The sequence below is a fragment of the Lepisosteus oculatus genome, chromosome 15 (assembly GCF_040954835.1).
Source record: "Lepisosteus oculatus isolate fLepOcu1 chromosome 15, fLepOcu1.hap2, whole genome shotgun sequence".
Lineage (NCBI taxonomy): Eukaryota > Metazoa > Chordata > Actinopteri > Semionotiformes > Lepisosteidae > Lepisosteus > Lepisosteus oculatus.
Genome location: NC_090710.1, coordinates 26,225,403 through 26,244,816, shown reverse-complemented (window position 1 = coordinate 26,244,816; position 19,414 = coordinate 26,225,403). Strand labels below are relative to the sequence as shown.

The 19,414-nt window shown below is 38.2% G+C and overlaps 1 protein-coding gene across 2 annotated transcripts; it reads right to left on the bottom strand.

Moving 5' to 3' along the window:
* Positions 1-207: 207 nt before the first annotated feature.
* On the bottom strand, positions 208-18,715 carry cab39l (calcium binding protein 39-like). 2 transcript variants are annotated; one of them, XM_006639170.3, is made up of 9 exons: positions 18,615-18,715; positions 10,759-10,891; positions 8,852-9,016; positions 7,969-8,087; positions 7,098-7,266; positions 4,940-4,999; positions 4,185-4,250; positions 3,121-3,264; positions 208-2,611 (listed from the first exon to the last, which is right to left on the bottom strand). In XM_006639170.3, exons 2-9 carry the CDS (start codon positions 10,858-10,860, stop codon positions 2,432-2,434), a joined length of 1,005 nt encoding a protein of 334 aa, XP_006639233.1. In that variant the 5' UTR covers positions 10,861-10,891; positions 18,615-18,715; the 3' UTR covers positions 208-2,431. The 2 variants fall into 2 exon arrangements, with proteins under 2 accessions (XP_006639233.1, XP_015219754.1); XM_015364268.2 differs by lacking the exon at positions 18,615-18,715 and adding an exon at positions 11,173-11,259.
* Between the last annotated feature and the right edge of the window lie 699 nt (positions 18,716-19,414).

Below are 19,414 nucleotides of genomic sequence, written 5' to 3'. Positions count from 1 at the left end.
CCATTTTTGAATGTACAAAACATAGCTCGTGTTGTTCTTTACAATCCAAGGTCTCGTGTTGTAGTGTTTGCTGTGGACTTTTTTCTTTATCGTACTAAGATTACCTGAAATGTGGCTGTAGTTTTTTAAGTTAAAGAACAAAAGTAGCTCAGTACATCGACAAAGCGGGTATCTGGTTTTGGTATGAAAGAATAGCAATCAAGCACAGAGGGTGGTAATCTTTTATTGTCTTTCATCAGTGATGTGGTACACTAACATTAGGTGGAAATATACAACAGTGTGGTGACTTAAAATGAAATTTCACAACAAAAATGATCAACTTTATTTCTGCAATTTCCATTTGAAAACGGAAAGTGGAAATATATATTTAAGATCTCAACTGGAGTGTTCTGTTTTATGTTGGCTCGGGTACAGGCTATAAATTAGCATGTCGGTCTCAGGTGGGACCACCTTGATTTAATTTAAGAGCTAGTGTCCTCTGTAATATAGGATAAGAAATAAACATTTCTTTTTAAAAAGCTAACCATACAGTATGCTTCACCATTAACAATCCTTTTATATATAGAATATATAGGTATAAAGCAGCCATATGATAATCTTTTGTGTACCCATCCTCTTATCACATGCAGAGTTGTTCATAAAACATTGGGAATAAATTTGCCGAAATTTGTTTCTAAACAAAAATCTAAATTTGGAAATAATTGATTACGTCTATCATGCACAACTGAATTATCACATTTTTACATCTATGTGAAAGGGAATGTTTGTTTTCACCCTGCATTAGAAATGACATTCAGCTAAAACTGTGTGGTCCAAGCCAGTTTAAAATATTTTTTTTATTTTAATAAGGACTACTTCTGGTAGTCGTGTTCATGTTCTGGCACGATGTCGGCAGGCTAACATTTTTTTGTCAGCAAGAACTACTCCTGGTCACCTTATTCACATTGTGCGCTGAAATACTTTACAAATGTATCTTTTTCATTTCAAAATCAGCTTTAAAGCAAAACACTTTGGAATTACAGAATTTGAGAAAATGAGGCTTGAGGGGTTCATCGCTTAATACAATAAAAATAAAAGTTCTTAATTTATATTAAGCTCCCCCTAAAGAATAGGTGTTACATAAGCAAAGAAGGCACCTTTTTGAATTTGTGTCCTCACCTTTCTGAAGCTTTTTGTTTTAGAAAGACACATTTTCTGCCTGTTTCTAAATAATCAGAAAAAGCTAAGAAAAATCACAATATTACAAATCACGCATATAAATACCAATCATAAAATAATATTCTCATTTGCTTCTTATTTGCACTGGAAAACAAAGCCGCTAAAAAGGTAGTCATGAAATCATCAGCCACTCTACACAGCAATTCCTAAATGTGTCAAATGAGCTTTTATACACATGAAGGCAAAATGTAAATACTTAAAAAAATATTGCGATACAGCCCAATTTAACAAAAAGAAGATATACAGTTAAAAGATTTAAAAGTTAGAGCAAACAAAAGTCTATCTAAATTGCCACCTTCAGTGTCCAGCAAAGAGAACAAATAATTAAAATGTTAGATTTTTAGTTAAATAAGATCAATATTACTTAGGTTTATAAACGCATTAGTTTTCTTTTATACTGGCAATTTCATCAACTTCTTGTTTTTCAAAGCCACATTTATAATATTGTGAATTGTTCAGGCTAGTCCCTGCGCTTTTTAATAACTAACACACTCAAACAAATTTGTATACTAGTCAGCTGGTGAAGGTTTTTCTTTGTTATCTGTTTTTTTTTTGAAAGCTTCAAATCTACTGTTAATAAAAGCCCTGTTTCCACAAGTACAACAATCCAAAGAGAAAAAGAATGCTAGTCTCAAAATGGTATCATGTTAGATGTCTCACACACATACACAATGAACACGCACTGCAGTGTTATAACGAATCAGTCTATCCCTTCTGCTCTCCCTACAAAAAGTTAGTATTGCATCTTTAAATGTACATTCACTAACCATGGATTGAGATTTTAATAGTAGCCTGTGTTTTGACTGCCATAAGTCCAGGAGTGTTAACAGAAATTAAATGGACTTAAAATATCCTAACAGCAGGCAGCATGATGCAAACATTGATTTCATTAGTAGGCTGCTGGTAATATGGGTCCTGCTGGTTTCTCCATTGATGATCAGCCATTAAACTTTAAACCCTAGGGAGGGAGTTTTAGCTCCAGATGAGGTTAAGTTATTATAACCTTCAGTTCTCCCTTGAGAGTAGAAAATCAAAACAAATTGAACCAGAACTGGAACTGGTGGCACTAATGGTAACTAATGGTGTAGGTTTATGAATGTAAAACAGATACAGTGATCTGTATTGGAAACCTTTTCTTTGTAAGCTTGATGGACTTGGAAAAAAGTTTGCTATTTTTTTTAATAAAAAGGTGTTCGCGGTGTTGTGAAAAAGTCTATGAGGCAGGTTTCTTCAGGTCCCGGATCTGTTTGATAAGATAGGTCTTCTCGTCGTTGAACTGCTCGTCATCCGTTCGATCCTTCTGGAAGTTGCTGAGGAATTCGATCAGCTTAGTCTGATTCTTCAGCAGGATGTCTACGATGGGCTGTGTTTTGTTGGGGTTGGCCACGAAAACCTGAAGAGACACAAACGCACATGAGCAAAGCTCTTTCTCCGTGTATTCCAGGGGTGTCAAAGTATACACATCGGACAGTTTGTCCGCCTAAACACAAACTGTTCCCTTTTGCCCAGGTTTTTCCGTGTGGTCTGTGTACTGGTGCTGTGGCTGTAGCCATGTTTTGCTCTCTGTTCTTTCCTGGTTATGGAGTTGCTGAAATGATTGATATATTTTAGTATTTCATCCACACTTCAATATTTGTTTATGTAAATGAGTCCGCAGAACCTGCAGGACAGCTGCCTTAAGTGTCCCACATAGGATACGCTCCTTCCAGAACACAGTGAGTGAAACTAGCTTGGAAGCCAGAAACAAACATTCAATGTGCTTAACCCATGTTCCTTATTTTCACCATTTTTTTAGGTGTATGCTTATCTCCCAATTCTCCCAGTTAGCTTCAGCAGATCGTTCTGTGCAATTACTGGTTCGCTGCACTAGCTGGGCTAAGGGTTTCAGTTAGCATTTCCTACCTTGAACACGTGGAAAGCCTCAAACTGTATATTGGGACTCTTGTCGCGGAGAAGGTTCATCATCAGCTTGAGGTTTTCAGGCTTGCTGATGTATCTTGTCATCACAGTGAAATTGTGCCTGTCCAGGAGAAGCTCTCCTAAAAGCTTGGAGAGAAACACAAAACATTTGCATACAACACAAACTGTTTTGGCTTTTGCTCAGATAGTAAAAATATGTCTTTGTGAATACAATCCTGGATACAAATATTGATGTGTTGTAGAATCAAGGTCCTTTTTACACAAAAAGGCTTTATGAGATTAGCAATATACAAATACATATAATACATATACTGATACAATGTTTTTTTTTGTAGAATCTACGTGACGTAGAAGGTGCACATAAGAAAGATGAACATGATCAATGTAATGCTGTGCTGTCAATGTACCATCAATCACTACAACTGGGGGGTCTATAGCACATTCCTAACTAGTCCATTAGTTTCTTGAACCTCCCATTGCCCGGCCCACACATGATGACTGAGGAGCCACCTCCACACAACTCAGCTGCTGATGAGCCAGCTGTTGCCCCAGCCTGATTGCAGAGGTGGAAACAGTGCAAATCCAATCACGAAAGTGGAGCGTGATAATGTGTTGATCTGGGAGAGGTGTTGTGACTTGTGATCACCCAGATTGAGCCTTAACATTGACAGACTGTTTGGCTGTAACCTGGTGGCTGTTAGATAAAATGTATTGAGTCTAGCTTCCAACATACACAAGGGCACTATTCTCTTGAAGATTGGGGCAAATTAATTCCTTTGTGAGTTTTTTTCCCTGATTTTCACTAGTGTAAACATGCAACAGCTAAAATGTAAAAAAAAAAAACTCAAATGTCTCATGGTCAGTCATTTAATCAGTATCCAAAATCTATATATTTTTTCTAAAAACATACACAAAGATAAATTGTTAGATTTCTTTTGATTCGTAGGGTCCCTGCTTAGAGCTTCTAAGAAAACAAGTGATATCTGAAAAATAAGTTATAACTAGCCAGGGAAGAAAACAAGGTGCACACACTCAAAGGAATATACCTTTAATGACTGTCTCTTTGTCACATAGTTCTCTGAATGCAGAAGTTTTTCATAGTCTGCAAACACCTAGCAAGAAACAAAACCATGACAGTGAAAATACAGTCCCTGGTGTCTTTCAGAACAAATTAGTATTTCTTTACATCCATCCATTTTATAACCATTTTCTAATTTATACAGAGTCGGAAGGGAGCCGGAGCCTATCCTGGCAAGCAACGAGTGCAAGGCAGGATACACCCTGGACAGGATGCCACTCCATCACAGGGCACACACACACAACTAGGGTCAATTTTCCCAGAATCGAATTAACCTGCCAGTATGTACAGTATGTCTTTGGACTGTGGGAGGAAACCAAGCAGCTGGAGGAAACCTCTGCAAACATGGGAAGAACATACAATAAAACTCTATACAGACAGACAGCAGGCTGTGTAGCTCCCGGTAGATCAGTAGCATGGTATGAGCTGGGAAAAGCAGCTACAGCTGCTCCTATCCAGTTGAGAACTGGTGCAATACATCGTTGAGAGCTAAGCTAGACACCCTGCTCCACATGATGTGTGATCAGAATCACCTTGCTGCAGGTACAGGAGTTAACATTTCACACAAATTAACACAAAATGCTCACAGTTGTTGAAAATCTTTACATTTTTTTATTTGCTTCCCCTCTCGAGCAAATGTTTCCCTTAAATATGTCCAGCCCTTAAAAATCATATAAAGGCCTTTTTTGCTCAATGGTCTGTAGATGTAATATTCTTACTTACCGCATCATAATTATGTTCTAAATATTCTGCAACCAAAACCTTGTGCCTTGTAAGTAAATCCTGTGAAAGAAGAAACATCAAACATTTAAAATCTGTTAGAACATTTTAGGGTCATATATAACAGAAGCAATGCCTTCAACACAGTGCCAATGGATTACATTTTTAAGGGATCTACATAATTGTTTCCATATAAAACACACATTTCAACATAAATATTCTGTGTTGTCTGTTTGCTTTATTCAACTGCGCAACTGAAGCATTATTATAGTAATACCCCCAGAAATATCCCTTTCTCTTGCTATACACAGCATATGACTGTGTGGTGTTATAAGGCTGGTTGGAGACAGACATATCTTGCTGACAGGCTAGAGGATCCAAGTGCAAAAAGGCAAGTGAGGATAAGAGGAAAGTGGAGTCAGGCAGGGATGGCTGAGGCAGGATAAAGACAGGTGGAGATAGTGGAAGGAAGATGGAGATGGAGATCTGACAGGATTGGTAGCGAGCGCAGCTTTCAGGACTGATGCAGACAAGGGAACTGTGTACTGCTGTACGGGATTCTGGTAGGGAACCGCCCCACTGATCCGGTGGAGAGCTGGAGACGGGCTGCTGACAGGCGGACTAGGGATCTACAGAATGAGGCGGATTCAGTCAAGAGTATCCTTCTGTGACGCAGGCTAGTACTGGTGAGGGCACTGTCGCAGTCTGAAGGCAGCTCAATGACAGAGCACCGGATCAGTGGCAGAGCAGGGTTGGAATATGGTGGTCTGATGTGTGAAGTGCCCCATTAAATTGGGAGGTTAGGACAATTGGCCTGAGTAAACTGCAGCTCCTCGTGGAGGAAACCAAGGGGTTCAAGGTCTAGCTCACCCAGGCATATCATGTACTACAGGTCGAGTCAAACACTAATTAAACACAATAATACTTGTTTTAATTCAACCCATGTTGTTATTCTATCTTGATGTGAGATGTGAACAAACATGATCTTATAATAATGGTTTATTACAAAAATTATTATTATCTCTAATAATAATTATAGTCAGAGAGAGACTGTTTCGGGGATAAAACACCGTGTGCAGTGTTCTCATAGCGACACATCACTTGAGAAGAGCAGGGTCTCCTATTTTAGTAACTCAAATGTGTCCTCTCCAGTCATGATACATTTCCGTAGATTTTTTTAAGTTTTAGAAACTAGACTCCAAGAAGTACTGAGTAGCTCAACCCATGAAGGTACTTTGTTCCCAAGAAGATACTTAGCGATTTTCTATTTTTTTTCCCAACCAATCTTAGCCATCGCACATTTGAGCTTGTGTCATATCACTAGCCAATCGTGTCCTTGATTCCACAGGAAGCAGCACATGATTGGCTCAGCCCACGGGGGGGGGGGGTTTGGGATTGGTTAGCCAGGGCCTGTTTGCTCTCCTGTACATCACAGCCATGCTTTAGGGCATTTAAAAGATTAACAGTTTTTCTGGACTTACAATACCAACTAGCAATTTGAAATAGGGCATATAGTATAACACAGAATAATTGTGATTATAAACTTGATAAAAATGACCTCCAGTATGCAATACAGTAAACAAGCAAAACAAGATGTCAATATTAATAGGGAAATGAATGAGTTGGTGTTACTACAGTATTTAATAGTAATTAATAATACTATGGTATTACTCAGTTTTAAAGTAAAGTGCCCATGAGACCCTTAATACATATTAAGGGAGCAGTAAAGATTGAAACAGGTCGAAAACATTACAACTGATCAATATGGGGAGGCATTTTCTTTGAAGTGTCATCAACACAGGTCTATCAGCAACACTATGATTCTAAGAATTAATTTTGGAAAATGTAGCTAGGTGAAAAAATGACTAATGACAAGGAGTGTCACACAGAGACACTAAAAGCTCACCTTTTGAATCACAAAAGAAGAGCTACAAGAGTGCACTTAATAACTAACTGATTTGAACTATTCTTATGTTACATAAAACTGGCACAGTGGCTGATACTGTAAAACCCTGTATGGTAAACTAGCACCAAGGCTCGAGAGAGGAGAGAATATCTGATCCTTCAGATAAACACCACTTCCCAAAGCCTAGGAAGAGAGTGCAAATGGAAAATGTGCAGTTCAGCATCATCCCTCCCTCATGCCTGCTAAATAGCTTACCTTAAATGTAGCAAATGCATCAGAGGCGATGTCAAATGTTGACAATTCCACATAGCTGAAGAAGTCCCGGAACTGCTCAGAGTGCAGAATAATCTTGGCCAGGGGCTCGTGTCTGATGCACTCTCTCAGCATGATGCCACAGTTCAGAGCCACCTGTGGCGTTTCATAGCTGACAAGATCAATAAGAGCACCACAGTGCCACATTTTAGTCTTCCGCACTTGCGTCTTTTAAACATCAGTAATATTGCACCATCCAATACCCGAAACCGACACAGGACAAGTATATGCCGCATCAAAGTCTGGTGTTTTAATGGGCCTTTTGAGAAGTTATTTTTAATTAATTTCATGAGAGAAATAGCATTTATAATTTATGAGGTGGCAGAAAAGGTCTGGGCCTGTACAGTATGAAAGGAAAAAAAAATAGAGACCAATGCTCTCATAATACACAGGTACTCAATTCATTATGTTCACAGTATTCTGTACAGTATTGCCTTGTTCCTTATGAAATTCCTCTGCATGTAAGCAGCTACATAGCAGCCATAGCAGCCACTGAAAAGAACAACCACAAAAAAGCAAAAAAAAAAATCGCATCAAACTTTTAATCCTGAAGAGCAATTTCAACATGTTTTTGCCAATGTCTTTTAGCCCATGGTTTTATAACATTAAAAATTAAATGAATCATGACTTTTTTAAATCTCAGCATTTGTTATGGTCTACCTGCCAGCTGGACAATCATGGATCACACAGCTGTTATAATAAAGGTGCTATCTGATGTGTCCCTTTCGAATGGGCTTTGAGCTGTCACAATCAAGACTGCATTGCTCTGTTATTATATTCTAGCAGAATATAAGGAGAATAAAATGAACCTCACCCCTTTAACAGCATGAACAATACTGGCTGATGGGAACAGATATACTCCACCGTTGGACTGCGGGTACCGATCTGCCTTCTGAGGATGTTATTGAAAATTTGGCAGACATCTTTCTTCCCCTGTTGTACATGAAAGCCCGGAGAAGGCAAAACAGTCACTGAGTATTCTGCAGTTTGGTAAAGTAGCCACACAGTTTAATTACCACATTTCACCGTTTAATCATTGCAAATAACACTCTTTGTAGGGATTCAAGGCTACATGCATAATGTTTAATCTTATTTTCTCTATAAAGTTAACATTTAAAGACACATTCACAGCTGGAGCTTCTTTTATTTTTACAAGTTTATTACAAGTCAATTTGTTCAGGCTGACGTTGTGCCACAGTGTGCTGAGTAGCCTTCTCTCAATTCTTACATTCATAAAACTGCACCACAATACTAATAAAATAAAAATGTTAATGAAATGCCCTGCAGAAACCTATTTGTTCAGAATTACTTTGAAAAATTCCAAATTATTTTCCAAAATGACAATATTCACCATTTATCACTGATATTATAGTGGGTCAAAGATCCTCCTGTCGTTGAGGGTGAGGGTTATTTGTACATTAATGTTTGTAAGATGTGACTGTATGGCCTCAGCTCAGGCATTTAGCTTATGTTCACACTTCTGTGAGATGGTTCTTTATAGTGGATTCCTATTAGGTTCATTCCATTTGAGCTGTGTTGTAAAAAATATTGAGTCTCTTATTGTAATGATGGAAATCCCACTGATACCAAACGATGCATCTGTAAAATATGCTTTTACTTTGAAGTTACCAAAAAGCAGAAATCAACTGTATAAGTAATTTCAACAGTGACACGATAGAGACTGAGTGTTGTCATACCTCGAAATCTACGACCTGTAGGTTTTCAATCAGAGAGATGAGAAGCCCGCTATTGTATAGCTCCTGAGCCAGCTGGGCAACTGTCTCTGTGTGAGGCTCCTTGTCATTAGTGCCATACAGAATCTCCTTCATTGCCACCAGACACTTAGATACTTCCTCCGAAGCCTGGCGTCACAAAACAAACAGTGAAGATAGAGGTATTATACAAAGCATTTGCTATTCATACCTCTGCATATCAAACAACTTCGGCACAACATCTATTGTTTAAGGGACTGATTCAATTAGCTTGCCCCTTGTCATACAGTTCAGTCATGCTGAACTGTCGCCTAATAATGCTCCTCTCTGTTTATTATCAAGAAACATCCCCTCCCCTTAAGCCACTACTGTGTTTGAATAGTCTCTGTGTGATAAAACCATAATTAACATCACTAAACACACAAGTATTAGGTATTTTTTTAACAAACATTAACATCTGAATTGCATTCATTTTGCGTTTCAGACAATGTACAAGTCCATGGTTATTTTTGATGCTGAAATAATATTTGTACAAGATCTCTTAAATACCCATGGCAAAATAACTAAAGCACAAAGACTTACTGGAAGCCCCATTAGGTACTGTAAAGAAGGAAATCCAAGTCACACTGGTTCTGGGAAGAGTGATCAATGTTGCCTGTCAGCCATATGCCAGTTACAGATAAGGCTCAACAATTAGCTGTTTAGTCAAGACATAAACTTCAGAGCAATCAGCCTTGTTTCGTTATTGCAGGGTTTTGTTGGGTTTTTTTAGCTATCAAACTAAATATGCGTACAACAGGGGCAACAATTGATACAAAAAATGAACAGCAAAAACCTCAGGACTTGGTTTAAAGACAAATTCTTCTGTCCTTATGAAACCCCATGCTGGGTTGCCCATGACTGAAATGATGTTTTACCACCAGTCACCACTAGGCGGAGAGATACATTTGATACAGTATGACTACAAAAGGAACAGCATTGTAGAGGGATTAGATTAACTGATTTTTAAGAACACATCACTGGAATAGTAAACAAGTTCAAATCACTATGTCTATAAATAGCACCCTTTAACCTGCATCTTCTGATAATTACATTCACAGACCCTTTTAAATTAAAGATCAAGCAGAGCCACAGTGCTGCTTTTACAACAGTGTGTAAAATACATCCCTAAATAGAAACAACTGATTTATTAACGTCATTTCCCTCATGTCGTTTCATATGGAGCTGATATGAAATATGATATGAAAACATGTGCCTACAGCTGAATTAGAATATACAGCAGATGGTTTTCCTCAATGCTTTCCACATACAATACATCCTGACTTGCGCATCAGTATTCTCACTGCTGTCACACGCATTGCATGGCTTTTTTGTATGTGAGATGTGGGTTCACACAAGGCTGGATGTACTGTAGGTCACTGAGTAAAGGGTACATTAAAATTTCATCCTGGAAAACAAATCACTGTAAAAACAAGATACCTTACTTCTGAAGAAAAATGTGTTTTTCCCTTTTAAAATATCCTATTTTAAATATCCTACTATTTCACTTTTGGCCTCAGTTGTGGGCGCTGCTGACAAAACAGCATCCGAACAGATTTCTGCCACGCTGGGGAATGAACACAGCTCAGCCTACAGCCCGACTCAAGGCCATTAACATCTCTCGTGTCACAAGGCCTCACTGAATCCCAGCCAGCCTCAGTGAGACACTTTTCTGCAGCCAGACATAAAGCACCCAGTTCATTTTACAATGATCCAATCAGCAGTGCCACTGGGACCACTTCAATGCTGCCATGGCGACAGCCAACTCTGGAGGGCGAATGAGAGCCCAGAGTTTTTAACCAGCACTACCCTGCTACAGCATTTGGCATACATAAGATCTTATACTGATTTACCTTTTCTGTCTTCTTATCCTGCTTCACTAAAATCGCCAGGTTTTCTTTTAAAATCCTCACAATATCAGCTGGGCTCTTGTGAGATTTACCAAACAGCGGCATTTTGACTGCTTGCTGTGCCTCACTTCAGTACCTGCAGCGAGAAAGACAAAAAAAAAAAAGAGTGAAATAAATTGGGAAAACTGAATCCTCTCAAGCCTCCTGTTGAGGAAGGTTTCTGTTCAACAGCCAAGAATTCATTTTCAAACTAAGACCGGAAGCAAAACGAACAAGATCGGGTGATACAAGACCATAACACCGAGAAAGGTCTTTTAATGAAGTACAGAACGAAAGTTCAGGAGGGATGACAACAGCCAAGTTCAACCAGCCTCAACAGTCAGTAATTCATAGTCACTCCTGACGTCATTTCCTCACCTGAAACATCATTAATACTGTAAGTAATCCCTTTCTCTCCTTCGCATAGCTGTGTTGTGTCCCTCCTCCACTTCTGCAGCAGCCCCTTGGTCACTTCTCACCCTGTAGGGGGATTCCCAGCCTCCTTATCCCCTCAGCCAAGCAGGTGAAGCCACATTTATTATTTCTAAAACACTCCATAAACCTTTCAATACAAAGAATTCCTGCATGCCATGTTATTCTTAGTGTACTTTCTGAAGCACATTGTTTTCCGCATTCATCTCTCCAGCTCTTTGAATTTTTCAGCTTTACCTGACCAAACTTCAAATCTAACCTAGCAGAAAACTTGCAATGTTTACGAAATTAAGAATTTTCTTTTTATTTGCACACAGACATTAATCACAGTGTTTTCATTTTCTTTATTTTTCCTGTACAGTAAAATATCCATTAGGATAAGGATAGCGTTATTGTGGTCACCTCTAAGCCCACAATAAAAATGCAGCCCTATGCCTTAGATCCTCACAACACCTGCCTGGATGTCGGCTTTTAAGAAGTAAACATTTTCACAATCATTTTTCATTTTGGTTGGAATAACAATCTACTAATCACAGACTTGATATAATGTCCGTTTCATTTACAGCACTTCTAAGCAACCTTTTTAAACAGGTTCTTTACTAATTTGGAAATTACATATTTACAGGTCTTCAGCAATGCATTATTTCCATGTTTCCATATAAAATGTAGAGTGCTGGCCTTTCTGAAACGAATTTGGACACCTCTGCTGTAAAAACAAAAGTCTTAAGTTTTCAAGTTCCTTATTTGCACACATACAAGCGTTTCTGTCTTTCAAAGCTCAGCCTTAATAATGAATATAAAAAGGTTCGTGTCTGTTGCCCATCAGGCTATTTGTTCCTTGGTTAGCAGTTTTGTCTCCTCTCTGCCAGGCAAAGTGAAAAGCCATTGCCTGGAAATGGACCGACAGAGATTCCGAGAACAGCTACACTGAACATTACAGTGAACCAACAAATTCCAGCCAGATTTATTTTCTGCACAGAAATCCAGCTGTGGTTCAGGTGTTAGAATACATACAAGCATGCACACATGAAAGTGCCTTTGAAATATTTCAGGCACACCCTAGAATGTTTGGAATGCTTCCACAAACATGGAGACTTTCATTTATGGAGATTTGCTTCAACAAAAGCACATTTCCATACCTTAATTAAAAACCTGCCTTAATTAATTCAGCTTTCTTAAACCCTTCAGAATGTAGGCCCAGTGTCGGAGAAATGTAGCCTGGTGTCAGGCTTTTATATTTAAGGTCAGGGCGGCTACAGTATGTAGGGCAGCTGTAGTATTTACAGCTACACAAGGCTTTGCAACTGTTGCACTGTCTTTTATTTGTAATTGACACATCAACCTTTATACTTTCTACTCTCCAAAAATACTTTAAAATATACATGTAATGTAATATATCCTAGAGCCAAATATGTTATGTAGAAAATTTAAATGACTGTAATGTGTTTTAAAGAATGTATAACAAATGCAATATGTTATATACAGTATTATATGAAGAATATATAAAAAGTGCTTTATAGAGAATGACTTTAACTGCACAGGTATAGTGAGATAGTTGCCCAATGATCCACAGTGAATTTTATACTGTAGTCAAATCATGTTTACTGGATTTAGAGAAAAAATGCACTGCACAAAAATTCCTTGGGAAAATGGAAATGCATAATAGGAGTCATCACAATCCACAACAAGACCTTCTGATATTCACACAAAATAATAACTGGGGGATTCCACAATATAAAAAAAGTATATAAAATCTGAAGATCTGACATGAGTCAAAGTGTTTTTGTGTCTTTTCTGATTAACTCAAGTCTATTTAATAGTAACCAGAAAAAAACAAGGTAAATGTGGTTTCTTGGAGCAAATTCAATCCCTTTCTTCAAAACACAGAGCTATTTATACAACACAGGAAGAAAACATATGACTTCTAATTCCAGGGAGTGTGTAGTTCAGTATTTTGTCCATTATGCCACTACACCAGGAAGTCCTGTGTCTCAACCTGAAAACCTGTCAAGAATGTGGCGCAAGAGAAAAAGTCTCAGCCCTGAAAGCACACAAGCTTCCCCTTCTGAAGCTAGAGAACAGCCAGTCTCACAGACACATAGCGAGAGTTAAAACCCCTCAAATCAAGCCAGATTTGTTCACAAATCCCAAGTCTCAAGTACATCCTACAATTGGAAATACATCATTTTTTAATGAAGTGCTTTTTATAAAGGTAACTGAAGTAAGTCCCAAAACATTGCTTTGCTTTTCAACAGAAAACAGCTGATACAGTATTTAGAAGTAACACAAAACTTTCTCAGTAAACACATTTTGAAATGTGTAGGTAAGAATGGTGAAAGTTGTATCTAAATCCAGGTGGTTTTATATGGCCATGTGGCTGGACTATGAACTCAAATTAGCAATATACACAAATGAGGAAAGAGTTTTGTAGCTGCAAATCATTTCTTTAACGTAAATAATTTACTTTCAGTTACGCTAATTAGGAGGAAAACAAAATAAAGTCTTGAGTGGACAAGGCTTTCATAATAAAATATCTGTTTCATCTGATTAACTTTTCTACCCAAATGCTTTTTAAAATGATACTGTAAATGTATAACTAGGAATGTTTGATGAAAATAACTGATTACTACATTCCATTTGAATTACTGGATCTGGCTATTGATATCTGTGCTGACAAAGCTCAATATCCAACACTCCCAAACCTATTTCTTAGACGTGCCAGTTCTAGGAAGGTAAATAATATTAAAATATCACCCTTCCTGCTTGCTTCCATAATCTAAAAAGGCATAAGAAAACCCTTGCACTGAAACCAGCAGTCTTGACATTTCTAGTGGAGTTAAACCTCCCTGCTCCATAATGCACTTGCAGATGCCACATAACTAGTAAGTAACTCCGAATGAAAATTCATAATTTTGAATTTGATTCATACTTTGTATGATTTTGTGCCAGCCTTACTAACTTCAATCTGGCACTGCTTCAAAATCCTAAAAGACTTTATTGTTTTTCATTTTAATTGCCTCTTTTATCTATTTACCGATAATAAAACACTGACTCTGATCCAAACACCTACTCAATCATAATCATCAAAACAGAAGGAAACAGAGGCTGGACTTCAGTCATGTTTACAGTCTCTGACATATCCAGGTTCTGTGTGACAGGGAGCCAAAAGGTAAATGATACGAAATACTGCTGCAAAACCTCCCTCAGCCTCAGAATCTCTCAGAACACAGACTTTGCCTTCCCTCGGGAACACTCTTGCAATACAGACAGGAAGATAAAATGGAAATTACTTCATTCAATTTTAATAGCAAAAATAATTTTATCCTAGCACAGCAATGCAAGTGTTATACGTATAATAATATCCAGCACTTAAAAGATACTTATTAAACTAATACGTAAGATGTCTAAAACTGCTATCTCATTTGTAAATTGTGACTTCAGCTTCACAACCATACAATTTGTAAAATGACTAAATTTAAATATAAATTTATATTTATATATATTTTCTTCTCTCCCATGCTACAAAAGCTGACAGAATTCTAAACAGGGGCTATCATGTAGCCATTTTTGTTTATTATAGCAAGGCCGTTGTCATTAAATGAGAATGCTCAGTTATACAGATGGTATCACACTGTACCTGATACACTGCCAGAGTACTTGAATATTTCTAGCATTTATAATGTGAACTTAAGTTTTGTGGTTAAGTGTTACTCATTTTGTACAAACTGAGAAATCATATAACACATTGCTACATTTTAGTCTGTATTTCTAAGAGCTTTATTTGGGACATTAGTACAATCTCAGCTGTTCTACTACTACTCCATCAGCATGGCTTAGAGAGCTCAGTCTGAATAATCAGATCATACAGCAGTCCGAAATACTTTCCTTAAGACTTTGTGGCCCCATTAATAATTAAGACAAATCATGACTGATGATAAAAGAATAAATCATAAAAGCTTAATGTTTGTTCTTGTTTAATATGATAAACACATCTTGCATCTGTAATAAAAATGATAAGACTGAGTCAAAATGGCTGTATTTGCAACATGGATCAGGAAAAATGTAAAAAGGTTCGCAGAAATGGAACGGAATTATGATAGGATTAGGATTATGAAGGGATGTACTTTACCAAATGAAATCATTCTATTTTGAAACTTTTATTCTGAAACTTTTTGTAGTAATTCACTAATGAATAACAGAAATTTATATTAACCTTTTCTTTTTCTTACATACTAATTTAGATTTCTCTGTTCTGATTAGGTTTTAATAAACATTGTACCACAGAGATTAGCATCCAAATGAAGTTCAGGCAGTTTTTGTATTAAAAAAAAACAATACTGTACAAACATATGTTAACAACGCCTTACAGGATGATTCTACACTTCTTATAAAACCTAATTCAATTCCACAGAATGAGACAAATAACATTAGTGTTGTTATAATAATTAGAGATGATCTGAGGCCTTACATTAGTTTCTTTGCTGACATCACCATTTCTTGTAATTTTGAAAAACATTTAAGTAATCATAAGTATTGATGTCACTCAGGAGTCTGTCCAACACCTGGACACCTTAGTCTATATTTACCATCAACGTTTTAATGGGTACTCCGTCAATATTGTAAAACATACACAGGTTCAATAGACGACACCTCCACAGATCACTGAATCATTATAATACCCTCTCCAAACTCCTGCACTCTCTTCTAAACAGCTAAACCATTGCATGTGACATGAGACACCAAAAACTGATCCCAAGAATATGTCCCTAACTTCTCTATAATATTCTGGATGGACTTCCCTTGCAGTATATTGTATTAAGTGCTAAGGAAATTACCATATATATGTATTGAAGTCTAAAACATGGGCCACACTGTATGAGTATGATCACATACTCTATTCTGAGGAAACACATCTCAGATTTAAAGAGGTTATTCACCAGATAGAAAATCCACATTGGTATCCTATTTAAATCTATGTATCTCTATGTTGATAAACAATCTAAATATAATCCAAGATCCAAACACCTGCAATATTCCCATTTAACCAAGGAACATGAGCATCATATCTAGAAGGCTAATGATACACTTACAAAGGCCACAGATATTATGCAGACAAACTAAAACTTCAGACACCTTCCTAAGAACTGTACGGGGAGCCTAGAAGACTAGTCAGCTGGGACACCGGCAGACACAATATAAGAACTAAAATAAAACTTAAAACCTTCACAACATTACAGAGAAACCTTAAAGCAAGAAGGTTAAACTCCACTGTCCTAGAATACCACGAGAAGGCCTGTGTGGTGTTGAACGTGTAATGTCAGTTTCAAAATCCACTGAGCAACAAAAGAAATGTACCACAGGTAAATTCATGATGGTGGTTAACATTGGTCACCAACAGGTGTGATCTACTGAGAAGACCACATGCTAGCAGCACGGGTGAAAGCAATGCAAGTTGTACATCAGTGACACATGCTTTGCACCAGACTGCAAAGGCTATCTTGCGGAATTCTTCTCCACTTCTCTCATCCGCTCTGGACAAGCACGTGCCCGTTCACTGGTCTGCGATCCCTAGACGCCTCACGGCATCCCATAAACATTCAGTGGGGCTCGAGTCAGGTGAGTAAGGCATCCAAGATATAACTGTCCCCTTCTTATCTTGTAAACTGATCAGCATGAGGACGTTCTTTGCCCACTGAGGATGAGGTCCCAGCTCCTGATCAACATAGTGCCATGCAGGGTTGTCATCTACAACGGCAAGTGGTAAAGCTGTTCTGAAGCAACTAGATAACTCCTGGTCTGACCATCACAGTTGGCTCCCCTCATTAATCTTGGCAAGGTGACACGTGATCCGTTAGAGAATGGCCTAATGTCGTGGCGTTTCATGGGTAACATCTCGCACGGCTTGAAATTTCTGGCACTGCCCTGATGTTGTCCAGGCTAGGGCACATACAGAGGGAGCAAAGGCACTATTCTCTTGATATGCAGGGCATATTGGTTCTTTCTGTGTTTTATTTGTCGATTTTCACATAGAAAACAATATTCCATGGGTTAAATCATCTCATCGCTGTGCCCGATTGTCTAACTAATGCCTCTAATGATTTAATGCTTCTGTAACAGTGAAGTAAATTAAGTCTTCATCGTCAATCAAGAGAGATTAATTAATTAAAATGACACCAAAAACCTTTAATCAATACTCCAAATCCTTATATTTTATTATTTGAAAAATCTGCATACATTAATAGAGTGATAGATGTCTTCTGATGTTTATGAAGTTTATAAACTTTACATTTTTGCTAGCTACTAAAAAAAGTAAAAACTGATGAATACACCATGGAGCTCTAAAACCATAAGAAACCTTGGATAAGAACAAGCCATTCATCCAATCAGATGTTACTGATGGTTCCAGTTTAACTTATTTTGTATTTTAATCTATAGAACACGATCCAAGGTTTTTTTCCGACTTTTTAAAACCTCATATTAGCATGTTTACAGTTTTTCTCCCAGCAAATGGACACATCAAAGTCTTCGGTATTATCTAAACCTAAATGGAATTCATCTCAAGTTAATCAAAATTGTACAGTTACCTGTCTACACTCTGTATCTATTAAGGACAACGGTACTGTATCAACAACCATGCCTGTGAAGGCCACATCACTTACACTGGCCACTTGCAACGATACGCACTTCTCTCCGGCTGTTACGGATATTGTGAAACGAAAAATAACACTGGACGTGAACATTATTTGTTTACGCTTGTTTGCCTTCACCCTGCTCGGTTTGAAATATGAAATTCCTATCACGATTAACAGAACAAAGGTGTGGAAAGAAATTTAAGCAGCGTTTTCAAGACAGACCTAGACACAGTATGTACAGTAGCTGGCCATACTGGATCGACACGGCATCGGTTTTATAGCTCTGCAGTAATGTCTGCTTGCTGTGTATACCGAAAATCAGAAGCATCAACTTATCCCGTAAACAGAAGTTGTAGGAAAAGATTATGAATAGCTTTTATACTGGGGGGGATGCTCGAGACAGCATATCCGTGGGGTCTAAACTAGACACACGACATTTAAAACAGTTACTATAAAACGCGAATCCGACCGACCACCGATTGTATATTCCGAGCAAAACCGTAATTTGGTCTCTGGTTCCTTTGACAGGACTAAGCCCTGACATGCGCAAAGCCGAGGGTTAAATACTATTGTACAAGCCCCAAGAGAAAGGCAGCAGAACACAGATTGATAACGACTAAGCAGGCTCATGGCTTCACTGCAATGTATCCTTTCAGCGCAAGTTTGAAAGAATGACGGAAACAAAACCCAGCACGACCAGCAACCATGACCGGCACCAACGCTGGCAATCGTATCCGACGAGCGGCTGGTACTTACAGCGAAAGATTTTATTTTATTTTGGCTGTGTGTGTGTGTTTTCCACTCGGCAGCCTCCTGCCTTGGCTGTCCCTCTTCTCAATGTAACCGAACAGCTTTTTCTAGTCACACCAGCTGTGTGTACACTGAGCTCAACGTCAGAGGAATGTGTGTATGAGCGAATAGCACGGCGTGGCCCGTCTTAAGAAGGCAGTGCATAATTTCATATCGCCTATTTCATAGTACACTTAGCGGATGGGTGTTATTTACTATTAGGTTAATTTTACTGGATGTGGCGCTGTATGTCGGGAGGCCTTTGATTTAGCTGTGTCAAATTATTTATATTGCACATTTTCTTCCCCCGGTCGCGTTCTGGTGCAGTGTTGACGATTATGCTGCGAACAGGATGGTCCTGAAATCCATTAACAACCAGGAGTCGTAGTATTATTAAAATGGAAACAACAACAATTAGTAAGTGGTAACTATTACGATTATTTGAACTTAAAGGGCATTGCCAGTAGTATTGTTATTGTTAAGCTAGTGCAGAATGCAATGCTTTTATTGCACTCTTGCCGTGTAAGCGCTGAGTGTGGTTGTGTCTTTTTTTTGGGGGGGGTTGTACAATTTGCTGAATACCGATGTGCATTGTGGTCATACCTTGGCTGGGCTAGTGCCTTCCTCCGGTCTCACAGCCCACTTGTTAAGGCAGCGAGGGCTGGTCGGTGTGGTTGGTACAGTATGTATGTTTGATTACTCCCGATTCGGAACTGACCAGCAAGCCAAGAGCAACGCCTGGCATCTGGCTTGCGTAAATAACCCCC